The sequence below is a fragment of the Podarcis gaigeae genome, assembly GCF_964106915.1.
Source record: "Podarcis gaigeae genome assembly, chromosome: 3".
NCBI classification, from domain to species: Eukaryota; Metazoa; Chordata; class Lepidosauria; order Squamata; family Lacertidae; genus Podarcis; species Podarcis gaigeae.
The window spans coordinates 7852692-7871349 of NC_139680.1; the positions used below are offsets into that span (position 1 = coordinate 7852692).

An 18658-nucleotide genomic window follows, 5' to 3' on the forward strand; every position below is an offset into this window, starting at 1 on the left:
TTTTAAGTCTTGCTATATCAATCACTAGTTATTAAGTCTTGCTATATCAATCACTAGTTATAATTTAATAAGGAGGTTTTCATGCCTGTCTAGTTTTGTGTTCCCTTTCCCACCCTTTAATCTATTGGTGATTAATGCCTATATGCAACCCTTGCTTTGTACTTGTGTTAACCAATCAGCAACAAGCACGTATGTGGCAATGCTGTAATATTCAATAAAAGGGACTCCCCGAGACATGCTCAGGAGATGCCTCCCATATGACACTCCTCACTCGCCTGTCGTTTATTTCAACCCAACAGGACCACATCAGTCTGAGCAGGGAGGTCTTGTCTTCTGGGCAACCCTGGACCTCCATATACACTTTGCTCAGGTCTGTGCCCAGGAGAGGTCATTTCAGTGCTGATAATGCAGCAAAAAACAACTCGGGAGGTAGCAGTAAAGAGTTATAGTCTCTACAGCCACAGCAGGTGCTGTGATTCTCCAGCAGTCTGATTGCAACTCTAGAAGAGCGCTCCATTGTCTCTTGAGATAGATGCCAACAACAACATGAATGGAACTGACAGGGGGAAGGCACTCCAGCAAGAACACCAACTAAAACATTATCCAGTTGAGCTAGAGCAGGGATGAAGAACCTGCGTCCCTTCAAATGATATTAGACTGCCAACTTCCATCTGCTACAGCCAGTATGGCCATTGGGCAGAGAGGCTGGTGGGAGCTGTACAGAAGTGCAGCCACTTCTGGAGGTTCTGTCATTCCTGAACTAGAGCACCAGCAGAACTAGAACAGAAGGAAACAATTCTTATTAACAGCAGATTTATTCAAGAGGATACTTGATAAAACGCAGCAGCTAAGCTGGTTTAGCATGAAAGAACTGCACACAAGTGTCAGATGCTGATAAGCAGATACAGTGGTACCTCGGGTTAAGTACTTAATTCGTTCCGGAGGTCCGTACTTAACCTGAAGTACCACTTTAGCTAATGGGGCCTCCTGCTGCTGCTGCGCCGCCGGAGCACGATTTCTGTTCTCATCCTGAAGCAAAGTTCCTAACCTGAAGCACTATTTCTGGGTTAGAGGAGTCTGTAACCTGAAGCGTATGTAACCCAAGGTACCACTGTACATTTGAACACGGATGGTGCAATCTGCAAACTATCTGTCCTGCAGTAGTTGCTCTTAAGGTGCCTAGCATATGAATACCTTGTCGTGTTTCCCAGATCAAAAGACAAATTAGCTAGAAGTTCTATTTTGTAAAAAGTAGGTGGGTTGGAAGATGCTGATTAGTTAATTTCAGCTTCTCTATCAAAAGTCAAAATAAACAACAGGATCTGAGGCGGGGTTACAAATCTCAAATGGTTTTTTGTTATAAATTTATTGCACCAAAATGTATTTTTACCGCATAGGAAACATGAAAAATTCAATTAAAATATTCATTCCGCCTACACCAATGAAAACAGGGAAATCCTAGTGTGTTTTCTTCTTTTTGGCTGGAACGGGAGTTCTCTTTGCAGGCTTGTTCTGAGGTTTGGGTTCATAGAGGGCACTCCGCAGAAATCTTGAAGCAGCTCCTTTATCCAGCCTGGCAGCTTTTTTCTTGTCCGTTATCTCTTTGACTCTGTTCATGTAGGTTCTTATTCTCTCCTGGAAGACATGGAAAGATCACACTTTCAATCAAAAATGTGTAGGGGTTGTTAAGTAAAACGGTAAACAAAAGACCCACCCCACACTATTATTTCCTTGCACATTCCAGAATTCAACTAACTCACAATGGAGACTCTCCTCCAAGACGAAAATCTAATTCTCAAGGGCTAAATGCAAAATTCATGTCTGAGATCCTTTTGTTAGTGTTGCTAGCTTAGCTCAGGGATGGAGAAGCTGCTCCTTCCAGCCTCCTCAAGGACTCCAGCTCCCATCAGCCCCAACCAGCAGGACCAATAATCAAGGATGATGGGGCTTGTAATTCAGCAATATCTGGGGGGCCACAGCTAAGGCAGCCCTGCACTGAAAAGGGCCATGGAGCAATGGCTAAGCAAGGGAGCGCATAAACCTGGACCAACTGCCCTGACAAGACATGCACCCCTCAGCCTCACTGATGTGGTCCAAAGGAAAGCAGAGCAATACGTTTGGCACCAATGTGCGTTAAGAATGCATAATTGTCCATTATTTACAGTAGTGGGGGAGTGGATTGTGGGTTGCCTCAATTGCATCTCAAAAAGCCAGCCAGCAGAGCTATTCCAAGTGGTGCAAAGTTTATTAATATCTAAGTGAACAAAGTACTGGAGCCCTCGAAAGCCTGCTGGGACATGTCTCTAGGGACCTAGCGGATAAAATACTTTGCCACCATGACAAGTTGGGACACCGTGGTTGTAACAGGTCCAGAAGGGATATCCAAGGAACCACCTAGTCCTTTTTGATGGGATCCACAGAAGCTCTGGAGGCCTGAAATTGTCTGGCTGACCATGACCATCAGTCGCCACGGGCAAGGGTCTTGAGCGAACTGTGTGCTGTGGGTCAGTGTGGTCTGACTGGGTGACTGAGTAGAGGGATAAGCACATGACACCAGTTCTAGAAGAATTGCACTGGCTATCTGACTTTATACTTTGCTACTGACCTACAAAGCCCTAAACACTGTTTTAAACATAACTCTTAGAGGGAAAGGGGGACATGTAATCTTCTTTTCATTCCCCATTACACTAAAAGCGGAACCAAAATAGCCTCTCCAAAAAAACCCACGCCCCATAATCACCTTTAACTTGCTTCCAGATTATCCAGCCTATTTAAACCTGCAGTTCTACTTGCACAACTATTAGTAGAACACACTATCAGATTCTTTTGAATCACCTGGAAGGTTAGCTGTGTAAATTCCAAAGCATCCACTCAGCAAAGTTGTTTCATTTAGATAAAATTTCAGATGGCAGTGGTTCAAGGAAGAAAAGGATTCTACGTAGATGGAGTGTATAATATAAATTATGTGGCCTCTTCACCTCATCACCATAGAAAAAGGCAGGAACTGGGGCCAATGACCCAGAAAATGCTGGCCCTGGTAGGGGTTCTGATGGTGTGGCTGCCATTTTGTCTCTGCTTCAGGCAGCATAATGTCCTGGGCTGGCACCGATCTTTTGATTAAGATTTCCAAAATTACGAATATACGGAGTTCCCTTTAATCCCATTACAACAAACGTTTGATTAGATAGTGACCTTGTTTTCTCAAGACCATCATAACATGTTGTGTGAGGGCCTCAGGAGTGCTTCAAAAAGCCATAAGAATAAATGGCAAGCCTATACAGTGGTGCCCCGCAAGACGAATGCCTCGCTAAACGAAAAACCCGCAAGACGAAAGGGTTTTCCGATTTTTTAGCGGCTTCGCAATACGAATTTCCCTATGGGCTTGCTTCGCAAGACGAAAGCCCATAGGGAAATCTCCGGGGACAGCGGGGAAGCGCAGCGCGCCTTCTCCTCTGTTCCCGGACCTGTCCTAAGGCTTGCGGTGGGAGGTCCGGGAACAGAGGGGAAGGCGCGAAGGGCTTCTCCTCTGTTCCCGGGGCTTGCGGTGGGAGGAGGGTTTTTCCTCCCCAACGCCAACATTCAGAACAGCATTCTGAATGTTGGCGGTGGGGAGGAAAGCCCTCCTCCCACTGCAAGCCTTCAGGACAGGTCCGGGAACAGAGGGGAAGGTGCGCAGCGCTTCTCCTCTGTTCCCGGGGCTTGCGGTGGGAGGAGGGTTTTTCCTCCCCACCGCCAACATTCAGAACAGCATTCTGAATGTTGGCGGTGGGGAGGAAAGCCCTCCTCCCACCGCAAGCCTTCAGGACAGGTCCGGGAACAGAGGGGAAGGTGCGCAGCCTGCTGCCCCGCGCGAGGGGCGCTCTTAAGCAGAGCGCCCCTCGCGCGGGGCCGACATTCGCCGCTTGGAGAGCCCTGCGGGGAAGTCTCCGCTGTCCCGGGAAGGGGGGGGAAGCAAAGACTTTCGCCCCCCGTCGGCCTTCAGAAGAGGTCGGGGGACAGACTGTCCCCAAACCTGGTCTGAAGGCGGTTTCCATAGGAACGCATTGATTGATTTTCAATGCATTCCTATGGGAAACCGTGCTTCACAAGACGAAAAACTCGCAAGACGAAAAGACTTGCGGAACGAATTAATTTCGTCTTGCGAGGCACCACTGTATGTCAACGTAGGTAAAAGGAGCTGATGAAGAGATTTACATTCAATGACACAACGTAATAGATTCTCACAACCTGACTGAAAAGTTCCACTGAACCGATCATGTATGTTCCCTTTGGTCCTAAGCACCAGACATACGGCAAGATAGCAGCGACTACTGATTGAGAATCCATATGCAAGATAAGGACATCACGTCATCCTTCAGAAGGAAATACCATCTACGCCCACCCCCACTTCATTATACAATGTTTACAAGGAACTAGAAGAATTGGAAAATAATCCCTTTCCTCTCAGAGAATTCAAGCTTTCAGCAAAACGAACAATTCACACATCGCTTGAGATTTTCAACACTAAATTTATTTTCTATAGGCTATACCGACATAGCTTTGGGAAGAGGTAAGAAAAATTGAATGGCAATTTAAGATCTTGGAACAAATGCAAATCTTCTTTCTAAAAGAATGCACCGCAAATCTAGCCACACATTGTGTATGGGCATGAAGCTATAGTTCTCTACGCAATAGTAACTTTTATTCTGCAATTAGCTCTGCCAACCATCTGCTTTTATGGTTACGCACTGTTCATTGTTTTAGCAACGATGTGTGCGTGTATACAGAATAATACAATGTATATGTCACAACTATTCTGATAGATTTGATCTGCAGTTTTTCTATTCTTCAAGCTAAATCATTTGATTTGATTCTTGAAGTCAGCAGAATTTCCAAGGTATCCAGCCTCATATACTGTACTCATGCATCTAAATGGAATATAAAGACAAACCGAAAAGATTTATTGTAGGCAGTAAATATGTCACTAATGTAGAATTACTGGACAGTATACATACAACTGGTGCCAAAAAAGCTTTTAGCTTTGTTGCCGAACTGGATTCTTTACTGCTGAGAAAATGAATTAATGGAGGGATTGGAAAAGGGGAGGGAGAATCTTTTCCCGTTTTTGCTAGTAAATCAACCACATGATACTTTTAAAGTCATACAGGAGTAAGGAAAGGTAGCCTCAGAGATTAACACAAGTCCAAGTATTTATAGGAAAACACACTGTACTGGAAGTTATAAATCACTATTAGATGTGCAACATTTTTCCATTCCGCAAGTGAAAAGGTGGCTGGCACAAAATTCGACTCTCAGTAGGGAGAGGCATCAGAAACGATTGTCTGACTTTTAACTCGTAGCCCTTTTGGAATTTCACCGAGACTGAAACTTCTGCTTGCAGAGACAGACAAGACTGTTTCAAAGAAACGCTCGCCTCCTGGGAATTCCTTCCTAGCTTAGGAAGGTGAACAAATCATATGAACAATCGGTCGTACTCAATGGTGGCTTTGCTTCATCAAATTTTCACTGGAGGCAGGGCACCAACGCATGGAGGCAAAAGCTTTGTATTTGAAGCAAGTGTGGAAAAGTGTTAGCATAGGGTGTCTCTGGTGTTCCGGTGGTATTTGACTCCAGTAAAGCTGGCTAAGAGGTATAAAAATTCTTCTAATTTATGCTGGAAATGCAAGGAGAAAGAAGGTACAGTTTTTCATATGTGGTGGACGTGTAAAAAAGTAAAGGAAGATGACCTGTAGGCGCAGACCATCGCCCAACTCAAAACAGTCCGACATGAAAATCCCCAAACTCGGTTCTATGGGTGACTCTGAGTCAACTCCCTGGAATAGTTCATTGTTGTACATTTTTTCAATTGTCTATTTTAACCATATTTGCACATCAGTTTCTAATGCTGCGAGTGTCCTCTAGTTCAGAGGCTTCTACTCTGCAGCCTCTTATAGTTGTTTTAACTGCGAGTCTTTTAGTTCTTATGCTCTTACAGTTGTTTGAACTGCGTGTTTTTATTTGTTTTTAGTTCTTATCTGTTTTAATTATCAGTTTTTATCCATCCATTATCCGTGTTTAATCTTATCCATCCATTTTTATCCATCCATTATCCATGTTTAATCTTGTATTTTATTCAGATGTTTTATCCTATGCTTGTTTCTTTGTCCTTATTTGCTCTAACAATTATCGGTTTAAAAAAAAATCCTAACTGCTATTTTGTTTATATGTTGTTGTTGTTATGTTTTTTTTAATCCTGGTCTGTGACCGTAATAAAGTTCATTCAGCATCGGCAAGTAAAGGGCTTCTGGGAAATGGTATACAATGAAATTTCAAAAATGTTTAAGAATACGTTTTTTAAAAAATCAGAGGCTTTTTTACTAGGAGTAATAGGAAAAGAAGTGCCAAGAAGCAAAAGAGACTGTTTATGTATGCGACTACAGCAGCTAGAATGTTACTTGCCCAGAACTGGAAAGAAGAGAATGTCCCAAGAATGGAAGACTAAGATGATAGACTATGCCGAAATGGCTAAACTTACTGTGAAGATCAGACACCAAGATGAGGAAAAACTCAATCAAGAATGGGAAGATTTTACAGATTACTGTAAAAATGTTAAAACATTAGCAGGTTTGATGTAACATTGGTGAACTAATAATAGAATTAGGAGGAAATAATAAGTTATAATTAATTGGAGAGATATAATTATATGCAAGGAGAATTAAAGGGGGGGAATGAAAACCAGAGGGGTGGGGTGGGGGGGTCATTCAATGCAAATTTGGATTGGATATGTACATACAAAAGAAAAAATGCAGTTATTTTGAAAATTGAAAAATAAAGTATTTTTTAAAGGGGGGAAACATAGGCTCTCTCAACCTTGGTCCCTAGATGTCTGGACTACAACTCCCATCATTCCTAGCCAGAATGGCCAGTGCTCAGGGGAGCTGTTGTTCAAGAACACCTGGAGATCCAAGGTTGAGGAAGACTGGGTTAGCACTGGAAGAGGACTCAGGAGATCAAGGTGCAAACAGCCATGAAGGTCTAGGTCAGGCATCCCCCATCTTTGGCCCTCCAGATGTTTTGGCCTACAACTCCCATGATCCCTAGTTAACAAGTCCAGTGGAGGGATTATGGGAATTGTAGTCCAAAACATCTGGAGGGCCAAAGGTTGGGGGTGCCTGGTCTAGGTGGCCTTGGGCCAGTCAGTGACTCTTAATCAACCTCACAGGGTTGTTGTGAGGTTAAACTGGGGTAGAGGAGGAACCAGGAATATCACCCTGACATGCTTGGAATAAAATAAAAATATAAAATAAGGTTATAATTGAGGATCCATCCATGAACACACACACACACAGAGAGAGAGAGAGAGAGAGAGAGAAAGAAAGAGAGGATTTAACATTGTGCAAGCATTTATCCCTGGAATTTTGCACTGTATTTTAAATAAGAATCTGATTTTGTACTGTATTTTAAATAAGAATCTTACCAGCTCCTGTTTCACTGGGTGCTCCTTTGGATTAATTCCTTGTGTGGCAAGATAAACTGTAAAGTGAATTTTATTAATCAATATTATTATTGTTGTGAGAGACTTTAGCAATAGAATCCTTACTACACATCTAAATTGCAAAAGCACACATCAATTGCAAGACTGTAAAGCTGCTTTGCTAAACTGAACTCGGTGGTATTCGTCATAATATAAAACGCCCAACAGCTGGGTAAAATGGCATAAAAGGCTCTACGGAGAATCAGAAGGGTTGCTAGAGGAACCAAAGAACAAGAAAAGGGAATTGATCAGCTATTACAAAAATGGCGAAGGCTTAAATAATTAAGCTTTTCTTTAAGTGTCACTTATAAAAGTATAGTGGCTGTAAAATCATCATTAGAAATAGGATGGATACTTAGCTGCCGAGTTGCATATTTAAATACGCCGTTACATGCTAAAGTGCCTAAATTACCACCATAAATTTCATACTCCACACTCACCCCAAAACATCGAATTCAATGTGTAAGCAGAGACCAAATCTAATTTTGCTTGTTCAAGAGGATCCAGCTAAAACACAAAAGATACAAACATCATCATGTGCATTTCATTATTTAACTGAGACATCAGAAAAGGCTTCCAGCTACAGGAACCTATTACTATCACAGTATAGCGTCAATGCCACACTCCCCCCAATCAGGAATCTAACAGTACTTCGCAGAATTCAAAGTTCATCAAACAAAAAAAAATCAAATTGTTCATGGAATCCTACCCAATAATTTCAAGAAACAAATTTCTAAAGAATAGAAAGTAATATTTATGTAGGCATGATCTGCATTTGGGGGCTTGACTTTCAGACACCTAATAAAATTGTCCCATTATATTATTACCTACCCAACCCAATAAAGGGACGCGGGTGACGCTGTGGGTTAAACCACAGAGCCTAGGATTTGCCGATCAGAAGGCCGGCGGTTCGAATCCCCATGACAGGGTGAGCTCCCGTTGCTCAGTCCCTGCTCCTGCCAACCTAGCAGTTCGAAAGCACGTCAAAGTGCAAGTAGATAAATAGGTACCACTCCGGCGGGAAGGTAAACGGCGTTTCCGTGCGCTGCTCTGGTTCGCCAGAAGCGGCTTAGTCCTGCTGGCCACATGACCCGGAAGCTGTACGCCAGCTCCCTCAGCCAATAAAGCGAGATGAGCGCCGCAACCCCAGAGTCGTGCTTTGCGCATGTGCAGAAGTGCCAAATCGCAACCCACTCGTGCGCAGACATGGCACTGCGGGTTGCGAACGTGCCTCCCGCACGGATTATGTTTGCAACCCAAGTGTCCACTGTATGCTGAAATAAGCTAATAACACAACTCAGCATCTATGTACCCGTTCTGAACATTTAAAACAATTCACATTTTTTCACATGCTTCACATAATTTGCAGGATTATTTGCAATAACTCTGTAAGGTAGGCTAGTATTATTGTCCCTGAATTGCAAGTGGAGGGACAGCTTCCCAAAAGCCAACTGATCTGATTCTAACAGGACTTGACAGTTTGCAGTTTAGGGAGCTTGTGTATAGTCCCAGGGAAACGAGTGGATATTTCAGATCTTTCCATGGGTGAAAAAGAGAAGCCCACAAAAGAGAAGCATCACTGTTCCACAGGAGGGGAAACCATCCATGTTAGAGGACAACACAAGGTATTCCAGGGTCCTATGCATCCTTGTTCCCCCAATACTCCCCAAACCAACCCCAAAACTGTGCCAGCCTGGGAGCAGGCCTATTTTATCCTCCTCAATCTGCTGCAGTCAATGGGAAGGAAATATATACATATATTTTTCATGACTGTGGTAAGGTAAAGGGATCCCTGACCATTAGGTCCAGTCATGACTGACTCTGGGGTTGCAGCGCTCATCTTGCTTTATTGCCGAGGGAACGGGCGTTTGTCCGCAGACAGCTTCCGGGTCACGTGGCCAGCATGACTAAGCTGCTTCTGTCGAACCAGAGCAGCGCACGGAAACGCCGTTTACCTTCCCTTCCCACCGGAGCAGTACCTATTTATCTACTTGAACTTTGATGTGTTTTCAAACGGCTAGGTTGGCAAGAGCAGGGACTGGGCAATGGGAGCTCACCCCGTCACAGGGATTCGAACCGCCGACCTTCTGATTGGCAAGTCCTAGGCTCTGTGGTTTAACCCACAGTGCCACCCGCGTCGCTTATGACTGTGGTAGGAAATAGTAACTCCACCCCAGCCCCCAGCAAGCTGTCTGGGCTTCAGAAGTAGCAGTCTCCTCCACCAACATCACCACCAAAGGAAGCTCTATGAGCCATTATGCTACACCACTGCTCCCATGTATTATCTACTTGTCAATCCTGGCAGTGACCCAACGAGGTAACCTCTGGACCTTCCTCACAGCCAACTACGAAAGCCCCAGGTGCTCGCAGAGTTGCTTCTCTTTACAAGCAAGGAAGGAGTCCTACGGCACTGGTGGCTATGGATCACTGCCACCTGTACTTAAGTGTACAATGCATGCAGGGATATTGCAGCTGTACACCAAAAGGTAGAAACGTTTTTTTTGGCTGTCAGACCCAATCTATCATTTTGTTCCTACAGGATTTCCAGGAAACTCAGGTTACATGAGTGTGCAGCTTACAAGATTGAACATGGATGCTGTCAAAGAGCTGAGTTGTCAGGACCGTTGTGTTTATAATTTATTCATGTTTGGAAAGCTTCGGGGGTGAAATTCCCTGATGGACGAGTTTTTATTTTGCCCCAAAGAAATTACAAATTGGATTTTAAATGCTAAGGTACATCGATACATGTACCAAGGCCTCAGGCAGTGCCTTGTGCTGTTTCTGGGTGTTGAAAGTGAGAAAGAAAAGATACTTCATATATTCTTTTAGATCTGTTCTTCCTATAGCTGGAATGGGTATGGTAACAGTTTAACACCTACCGTATTTTTCGCTCTATAACACGCACCCGACCATAACACACACGTAGTTTTTAGAGGAGGAAAATCCGTAGGCATGCCACCCATAGGCATTCCCTCCATAACACGCACAGACATTTCCCCTTACTTTCTAGGAGGAAAAAAGTGAGTGTCATGGTGCAAAAAATACGGTAGATTTTACATTCTAGGGCGAATTTATTCTAAAACCCCACTTCCAGAAATAAGGCAAGCAGAGAATGTACTTTGGTTTCTGGATGAAGTACAAGCCACCCTAATATGAAAGACCGCTGGGGACCCTCCCTTCCACCACCGATAAGTCAAAAGACAAACAGTGTTGTGCCTTCTTACCTTCTGGAGAAGCTCACTTCTCGACACAGACATCATAGTCTTCAACATCTCATCCACAAAACCAAGAGACTTATCAAAGGCCGAAAGGTAATCATGGATCTCTGCTGGGTACTCTTCTCCAGCAAGATCACTCTCCGACATTATGCACTACACACAAGAACCAGGACAGGTTTACCTATAGGACAGGTAGATAAACACAGAAACAGGCTCATGAAATGGTCCGCGAGCTCTTAAAGAAATCATTTACGTCAACCTATGGGTTGACAGTCCTGGATAACCAAGGGAAGTCTGCAAGGTTGGCAACTTTTTTCACTTTGAACAGGTTTTCAAATATTATCATGACAGCATAGGTACCACTTTCATGCACCTCATGAAAGTGTTAGAATTCCTGCTCCATGACTGCAGTCATGGGATTGCTGTCTTTCACATGACAGTGTATGTTTTGACTCCACAGAGCGGGAAGTGACGGAGACAGGATGCTTGTGTTACTGTGTTCCGTGAAGTGGGACTATTGTCCTTTGTTCTTTCTTTGCTGTCTGATGCTAGAGAGAGAGGGAGCCATGTTGCAGGGCTCTGTATATGTTTATATGTAAATAAAGTAGATCAGCCAAAATGCTGAGCTGCTGAGGTCTGTTACGCAAGCTGCGCAAACTCTGCGGATCGCTAAGTGTGCCGATGTCTGTTGGCATCGGTCGCTGTGATGTTCGAGCAGAAGAAAGTTTTTGAACGATCAACCAGGAGGGAGGGAACATGCCAGTTGCACATGTGTCTCTGCCAGAGTCCTACTCGAGAGTAGGATGAGCTCCTGACAGAAAACCACCATCAACTTGGGTTCCATGACAGAAGGAAAAAAAATATATAAATGTAGTAAAATTAATAAATGTGCAGCACCTAGAAGGGTCAGCAAACTTTTTCAGCAGGGGGCCGGTCCACTGCCCCTCAGACCTTGTGGAGGGCCGGACTATATTTTGAAAAAAATAAATAAATGAACGAATTTCTATGCCCCACAAATAACCCAGAAATGCATTTTAAATAAAAGGACACATTCTACTCATGTAAAAACACACTGATTCCCGGACCATCCGCAGGCCGGATTTAGTAGGCGATTGGGCCGGATCCGGCCCCCAGGCCTTAGTTTGCCTACCCATGACCTAGAGCATACTGGTATCATTTAAAGCAGATGGCCCTCCAGATGTTGTTGGATTCCAGTTCCTACCAACCCCAACCAGCATGGCCCATCATCTGGGATGATGAGAGATGCAGATGATGAACATCTGGAGAGTCATAGAATCCCCGCCCATTTTAAAGATTTAGATTTGGGTTAAGACTACTTCTCATGCTGCTCTCTGCTCACCACTGGAACCAGAATGCTGATGTTGGCATGAAAATACCCCGTATAAATACATAATTTGATATTCTACTGATAACAATGTGGGAAACAGACAATGGAGTTCAGGAACCACATTGCAAAGATATCATCTGAATAGTGCTTTTTTTTTTCAAAAGAAAAGGGGTGTGGCCCAGGAACACGGATGTCTGCAAGGTCGGCAACGTTTTTCATTTCCATCACATGGATTCAGCCAAAAAGCACATTCATAAAACAAATGAGTGCCCCATTAGCTCTCAATGAGAAATTGTACACCCCCACTGATTCAGAGGGTGGGGAGCAAACTATTTTTATTACCTCAAAAAAGACACACACAAAACTGAGCTAGCAGAGTCCAGAGTATGCCCTCACACTTTGACAACCATGACCACAGAGAATGTGCTGCTGCTATGGCAGAGTTTAAAAGTTGTTTGGACAACTGATTGGTCCACTTAACTTAAAAAGTTTGGATCATTTAAAGAGGTATCCCCAAATTGACCACAGGTCAGTGGCACAGCTTTTGTGTGAGAGAGAAGGAGAGAGAGAGAGAGAGAGAGAGAGAGAGAGAGAGAGAGAGAGAGATCAGATCCCTTTTTAAGAGGGCGGCTTAAAATTTGTGTTTTAATCACTTAGTTCAGAAATCGGTTGCAACTCATAGTAATGACTAAGATTCCAGGCAACACCCCTAGTTTTAAGCAGTTGTGTTCAAGCTTTAATCTTCAATAAATAAGACCATTGCCTGCTTCAACAAAACAGTTGGTTGCCAAAATCAACACAAACTGCTATGGAACAGAAGTTGCTAAGGGGGAAATAAAGCAATGTGGATGATTCCATATATCTACAGGCAATCCTGGACTCCTTGTTTATTTCCCTTACTTAATCTGCAAAACAATTGCTTCAAACTATACAAAAAAGATACTTCCTACATACAACAAGCAGAAACTTGATCAGTTTCTGGCCTGCCTTTCTGCCACAAGCCCTGTGCCAAAACTGAACGACGGTTCTACATAACAGCAACAAAAATTTCCTTCCAAATAATCCCAGTTCTGAGAGAAGGCCAGAAAGTTGGTTTTTTTTAAGGGGGGAAATAGAGTAGAACATTCTGCAGAGCCACTAAGCAAGGAATGTATAAAAGGGAAGCTATTCTGTGGGTAAGCACACTACTTGAATCAAATGTATATTGGCCAGTTCCTGTAAAATGAAGGCACGACTGAATGATGCTGCAGGAATGATTTTAAAAGGGTGACCCTTATATTTCTTGCCCATAAGTACTGCTTACAGGCAACCGACAGGAATAGCAAATCTCATGGCCAGCAAATCTCTCCCCCTCCAGTCCACTTTGAAATTGGTAAAGGTCTTCAGCTGTTGTAGCTATTGCACTTTGCTGTGCTAAATGGTACCTGATTTTTAATTGTATTTTTGCTGTGGGTCTCTGGGAACCTCTAACCTAGACTCTTCCATTCAGATTGGAGAAAAGGTTACACACAGGTGTGCTGTCCCACATTTTGGGGCAGGGAGGGAGAGAGGCTTCAGAAATAAATACACCCCTCCTTGTTTTTTCCCTTCACCTCATGCCACACTAGAAGATAAAGTACCATTTGTGGACACTTGGAAATATATTTATGGTTTTGAAAAAAATACAGTGAACTTTATTGCGCCGATATTCCAAGTGTGGTGTTGCAGAGAGTTGGTGGGAAGAGTTTGATAACTGTTAATTCACAAAGCTGTAGCCTTAAACTATTACAGAGATATGAATAGATGTAAGGACAAAATGACCATGAAAGCATTCTCCAGAAGGCTAATAATTCCAGGACATCAAACCTGTACCTCATTTTTAACAGATATATCCAAAATTTGAAAGGGCTCGCTTTCTACTTGCTTGCTTTTTAAAATAACGGCCTTGTGCCGGCAGGTATTTAGAAGTCTGTGTAGTACCACCACTTCAAATTTTATCTGTAGGCTTTTACCCAGTAAAGAAAGTCGTCCTCCAAGCATGCTTCCCCTCAGAAACTGCTAATTCTGAATATCATTATAGGCAGGCATAGCTGAGGGTTGCCCATTCAGCTTTCTCCCTGCTTCTTTCCCTTACAATAGCCATTGCACTGGGGGTTTAACATATATAAAGCACCATATCTGATTTGAATCCGCATAAGAACATAGGGAGAGACATCACCTTGCCAACAAAGGTCCGTATAGTTACAGCTATGGTTTTCCCAGTAGTGATGTACGGAAGTGAGAGTTGGACCATAAAGAAGGCTGATCGCCGAAGAATTGAGGCTTTTGAATTATGGTGCTGGAGGAGACTTATGAGAGTCCCACGGACTGCAAGAAGATCAAACCGATCCATTCTGAAGGAAATCAGCCCTGAGGGCTCACTGGAAGGACAGATCCTGAAGCTGAGGCTCAAATACTATGGCTACCTCATGAGAAGAGAAAACTCCCTGGAAAAGACCCTGATGTTGGGAAAGATGGAGGGCACAAGGAGAAGGGGACGACAGAGGATGAGATGGTTGGACAGTGTTCTCAAAGCTACCAGCATGAGTTTGACCAAACTGCGGGAGGCAGTGGAAGACAGGAGTGCCTGGCGTGCTCTGGTCCCTGGGGTCATGAAGAGTCGGACACGACTCAACGACTAAACAACAACAAAGAACATAAGGACAGCCTACTGGACCAAGCCAATGGCCCATCTAGCCTCTGCTCTCACAGTGGTCAAACTGAGGCTTGTGGGAAGCCTGCAAGCAAGACCTGAGCTCTAAAGCAACCTCCCTTCTTCCAGCAACTAGTATGCAGAAGCATAAAGATCCGATAGCAGAGGCCATTTCTGGACCTTTTCCTGGTCTCCTTTACCAGGAAAGGAACCTTTATCAGCCGCTGGGTTACAATTCTCTTGTGGCTAACCTTCTCGGGAGTATGTGTCGGCAGCGGACAGGCAGTACCCAAAGCGTTCTGGATTAAGTAATCTGGAATAAAGACCGCCCTGTTTCAATGAATCCTCTCTCTTGTCTGTTGCGCACAGTCCACACGTTGCCGTCACAGCTGCAATGCACAATGCAAAGTACTAGGGTGCAAGCATTCAGAAAACAGTTTGGGAACTCCAAAAAACAGTATGTGGACAGAGAACACATGATTTAAGAAGCAGGTTTAAGTGTGCAGAAAACAGTACCTTGCTTAAAATAATCCGGAATCAGATGCACTTTCACCTATAGCTGTTGGAGGACAGTTTCCCTTGAGTGATGAAGCTGAAAAGCCTTCATCCACTCATTTGCTGTGTTTTGCAGAACTCAGTTTAGGCAGGTGTTTTATTTGTTGATACCTCCTATCCCCTTTCTGTGTAGTCTTTCTCAAGCTGGCAAACATCAAAAACATAAAATATATTTAAAACATATAATATGTTATGCAATATATAAGCAAGCACCGATATTTCACAGTGTAATTCAAGCAACAGAAACTGCCATGGCCAATAAAATCCCATCAGTTAAAAGCCGCTTTCAATGCGGTTCCTTTTATAACATAAGCCTTCCTTAGTGGCTGCCAGTCTAACTTATCATAAAGGCAGGCTAACAAGGAGGCCTCTCTGATGCTTATCGCAAAGGATGGCAAGCTCTACAGGCTGTGTACACATTAGAGGCCTGAAACATAGTGAGGTCACATCCCCACCCCAGGCTGAGCTGCAAGCTGCTTTCTTGGTCGATGTTCACACCACACAGGTGGCAGGGCTACAGATTCATCCCAGGCCCGTAACCAAACTCCAATTCACTGAAGCTGCCATCTGTGCCAGTGCAAGGGCTGTCTGAGCCTTTGTCAAGAAGCTACAAGGTACTGTGGCTAATGCCACGTGGACTCAGCTACAAACCAGTGTTCGAAACTCCCTTTGTTCTAGGCACATTTTGCGACGGAATTTCATTAGCGTGAGCAGTTTCTGAGCTCTGGGCACAGTACTAAGATTTCAGATTAAAAACTGCCTCCCCACTTCTAGCTGCTCTCTGAAGAGTTGAGAAGAGACCCCTTAAGAATATTAGGGGGGTGGGCAAGGGAAAGACTAAAAGGTAAAGGGACCCCTGACCATTAGGTCCAGTCATGACCGACTCTGGGGTTGCGGCGCTCATCTCGCTTTACTGGCCGAGGGAGCCAGCGTAGCTTCCGGGTTATGTGGCCAGCATGACTAAGCCGCTTCTGGCGAACCAGAGCAGCGCACGGAAACGCCTTTTACCTTCCCACCAGAGCAGTACTTATTTATCTACTTGCACTTTGACGTGCTTTCGAACTGCTAGGTGGGCAGGAGCAGGGACCGAGCAATGGGAGCTCACCCCGTTGCGTGGATTCAAACCGCCGACCTTCTGATTGGCAAGTCCTAGGCGCTGTGGTTTAACCCACAGCGCCACCCACGTCCCTTGGGGAAGGACTAGACCATGTGAAAAATTAACTTAATATTTTAGCGGCAGTTCATTCATTTTAAGTTTGTATTCCTGTTATTAAAAAGCACACCTAGGCATTCCATTCTTGCACCCATAACCTAGGTTTTAGGGAGTCATTCAGCTCCTAGCTTTCATATCTCAGTTTCTAACACTGCTTCAAACACATGTAGTGGGAGCAGACTGGAGTCAAAGTAGGCCGAAATGTGCCCACAGCCAGTGTCCTTCAACTAATCTGGCCCCAAACACAAAGGGTTGTACAAAAAGGTAGCACACTATTTTCACTGACTCCACCCCCCACCCTACTAAATCTTTCTGGGCCATAATCACATAGGACCGGCTTCTCCCCACCCCTGGGTGGAAACAGAGGCAGCAGCGGCAAAGGTTGGTGTTTCTTGACAAAAACCAAGCAGAAACTCTTTCTGCTCCGTCAAACCCAGCAGATGCAACTCAAAGGAAAAAGTGCTTCATTAACTACAATAGCCAAATGAATTGCCCAGGTCCACATGCACACCATGCATTTAAAGCACAAACAAGCACACACACCCCACAATTTGAAGCGCATGGCTCCTCCCTCTCCCGTCAAAAAAGAATTATGGGAACCGTAGCCTCTCTGGGGTGGAAACTACAATTCCCAGGGTTCTTTGGCAGCAGGGGGAAGCCGTGTGCCTTCAACGTGTGGTGTGCTGCACATGTTTTAACAAATGCTTAGTGTGGATTCACTCTAAACACGAAATACATAATCAAAACAAAACAAAACAAAACCACCCCCTCCCAGAAACACATTTTTGACACCCTTTTAAATGTGTTTGTGGAAGAGGGTGGGGAGAAGGGGGTTACTGATTTGCTTTCCTCCTTGTTTTTAATATGTATTTTGTGTTTTTATGCTGTGATCCGCCCTGGGATCTAGGGAAGAAGGGCGGTATGCAGAATAAAGAAGTAAATGAGAACTGCGGAGAGCTTTTCCTTTCCTTTCTTTTTTTTTTGGGGGGGGGGTGTTGGGGGCACTTTCCAGAAGAGGCCCCTGGGCGATCCCGTGGGTCAGGGGACCCATCGCGGCCGGATCCAGCAGATCTCCCCCCCTCCCCGGAAAGGCGCAACCAGCTCTGGGCCCAGGGACCCCCGAGGCCACCCGCTTTGGCGCTGCGGGTCCTGCGGAGAATGCAGTCCCTCCTCCGCGACCGGGCTAAACGGAAAGCCAGCGCCCCCCTGCCTGCTTCCTCGCGAGCCGGGGGCCCCGCTCCTCGCCCAGCGGCGCTTCTTCCTACCTGCGGCGTGGAGACGGCGGGCCTCGGCTTGCGCGCTGCGCTCTGACGCAGAAGCCGGGGAGGCGCCCCCAGAGTCCCGCCCGCCTGCTCAGCCAGCCGGCCGGGCTTGGGCGAGGCGGAGCCTCGGAGCCTTGGCCGCCGACCGCGCTCCTTCGCTGGGAGACGAGGAGGCCGGGCCTGCGCAGCTCGACCCTTCCGAGCCAAGGGGGTCCCGCGGGTCTCCGGCCGGGCTGCGCGCGGGGAAAGGCGCCGCTTTACGCACAGCCGTGCGAGAAGAAGGGAAGGCAAGCCGTGGCCTTTGGGGGGGGGAGGCAACTTGGAAAGAGGGCCTTCCTAAGGGGTGTTACCGGAAAAATCCCAGGGCTCCCTTGGACAAAAAGTAAAGACACCAACCAGAGTAAATTGGAGCAATCAGCAGCCTGTAGGCTTGGCCTTTATTGACTGTTGCAACAGGGTGCTCCTCTCACTTGCAGGAGAGAGGAAAGACGCAGAAAAATGGTGTGCAAGACCTTATAAAAACTTTTGAAATTCCCCTCCTCTAGGTCAAGCCCACCCCCAGAAACATCATGCATACATTACAGAAAGGAGGGGTTGAGGGAGGAGTTGTGGTGGTAACCTGAGTGTCCTGTCACCTGGCTGGTTCCCTTCTCCTCCTCCCCATGAGTCATTTTCTGAAGACAAAAGGTAGTCACAGTTTCCTGCCCCCAGAGGGAAGATCTGATCATTGTCCTTTGTTCCAGTCCATGCTGAATCCACTCCCATATGCAAGTTCTTTGTGATCTTGATTGTCTTCTGTCTAGGACCATCAGGGTTGGCATAGCAACTGGGCAGGGCTCCTGTGGATGTGCTAGGCTGGCCTGTATCAAACCTTCCCC

At 45.2% G+C, this 18658-nt stretch overlaps 1 protein-coding gene across 3 annotated transcripts; it reads right to left on the minus strand.

The window, feature by feature from the left end:
• Window positions 1-1333: 1333 nt before the first annotated feature.
• Window positions 1334-18026, minus strand: C1D (C1D nuclear receptor corepressor). Of its 3 annotated transcripts, none has more exons than XM_083730915.1 (6): window positions 17784-18026; window positions 15267-15449; window positions 10738-10912; window positions 7954-8020; window positions 7457-7512; window positions 1334-1635 (listed from the first exon to the last, which is right to left on the minus strand). In XM_083730915.1, the coding sequence occupies exons 3-6, from the start codon at window positions 10876-10878 to the stop codon at window positions 1459-1461; spliced, it is 441 nt and encodes a 146-aa protein (XP_083587041.1). In that variant the 5' UTR covers window positions 10879-10912; window positions 15267-15449; window positions 17784-18026; the 3' UTR covers window positions 1334-1458. The 3 variants fall into 3 exon arrangements, with proteins under 3 accessions (XP_083587041.1, XP_083587042.1, XP_083587043.1); XM_083730916.1 differs by lacking the exon at window positions 17784-18026 and adding an exon at window positions 17729-17780; XM_083730917.1 differs by lacking the exons at window positions 1334-1635; window positions 7457-7512 and adding an exon at window positions 7564-7727 and having other exon boundaries at window positions 17784-17948.
• Window positions 18027-18658: the final 632 nt, after the last annotated feature.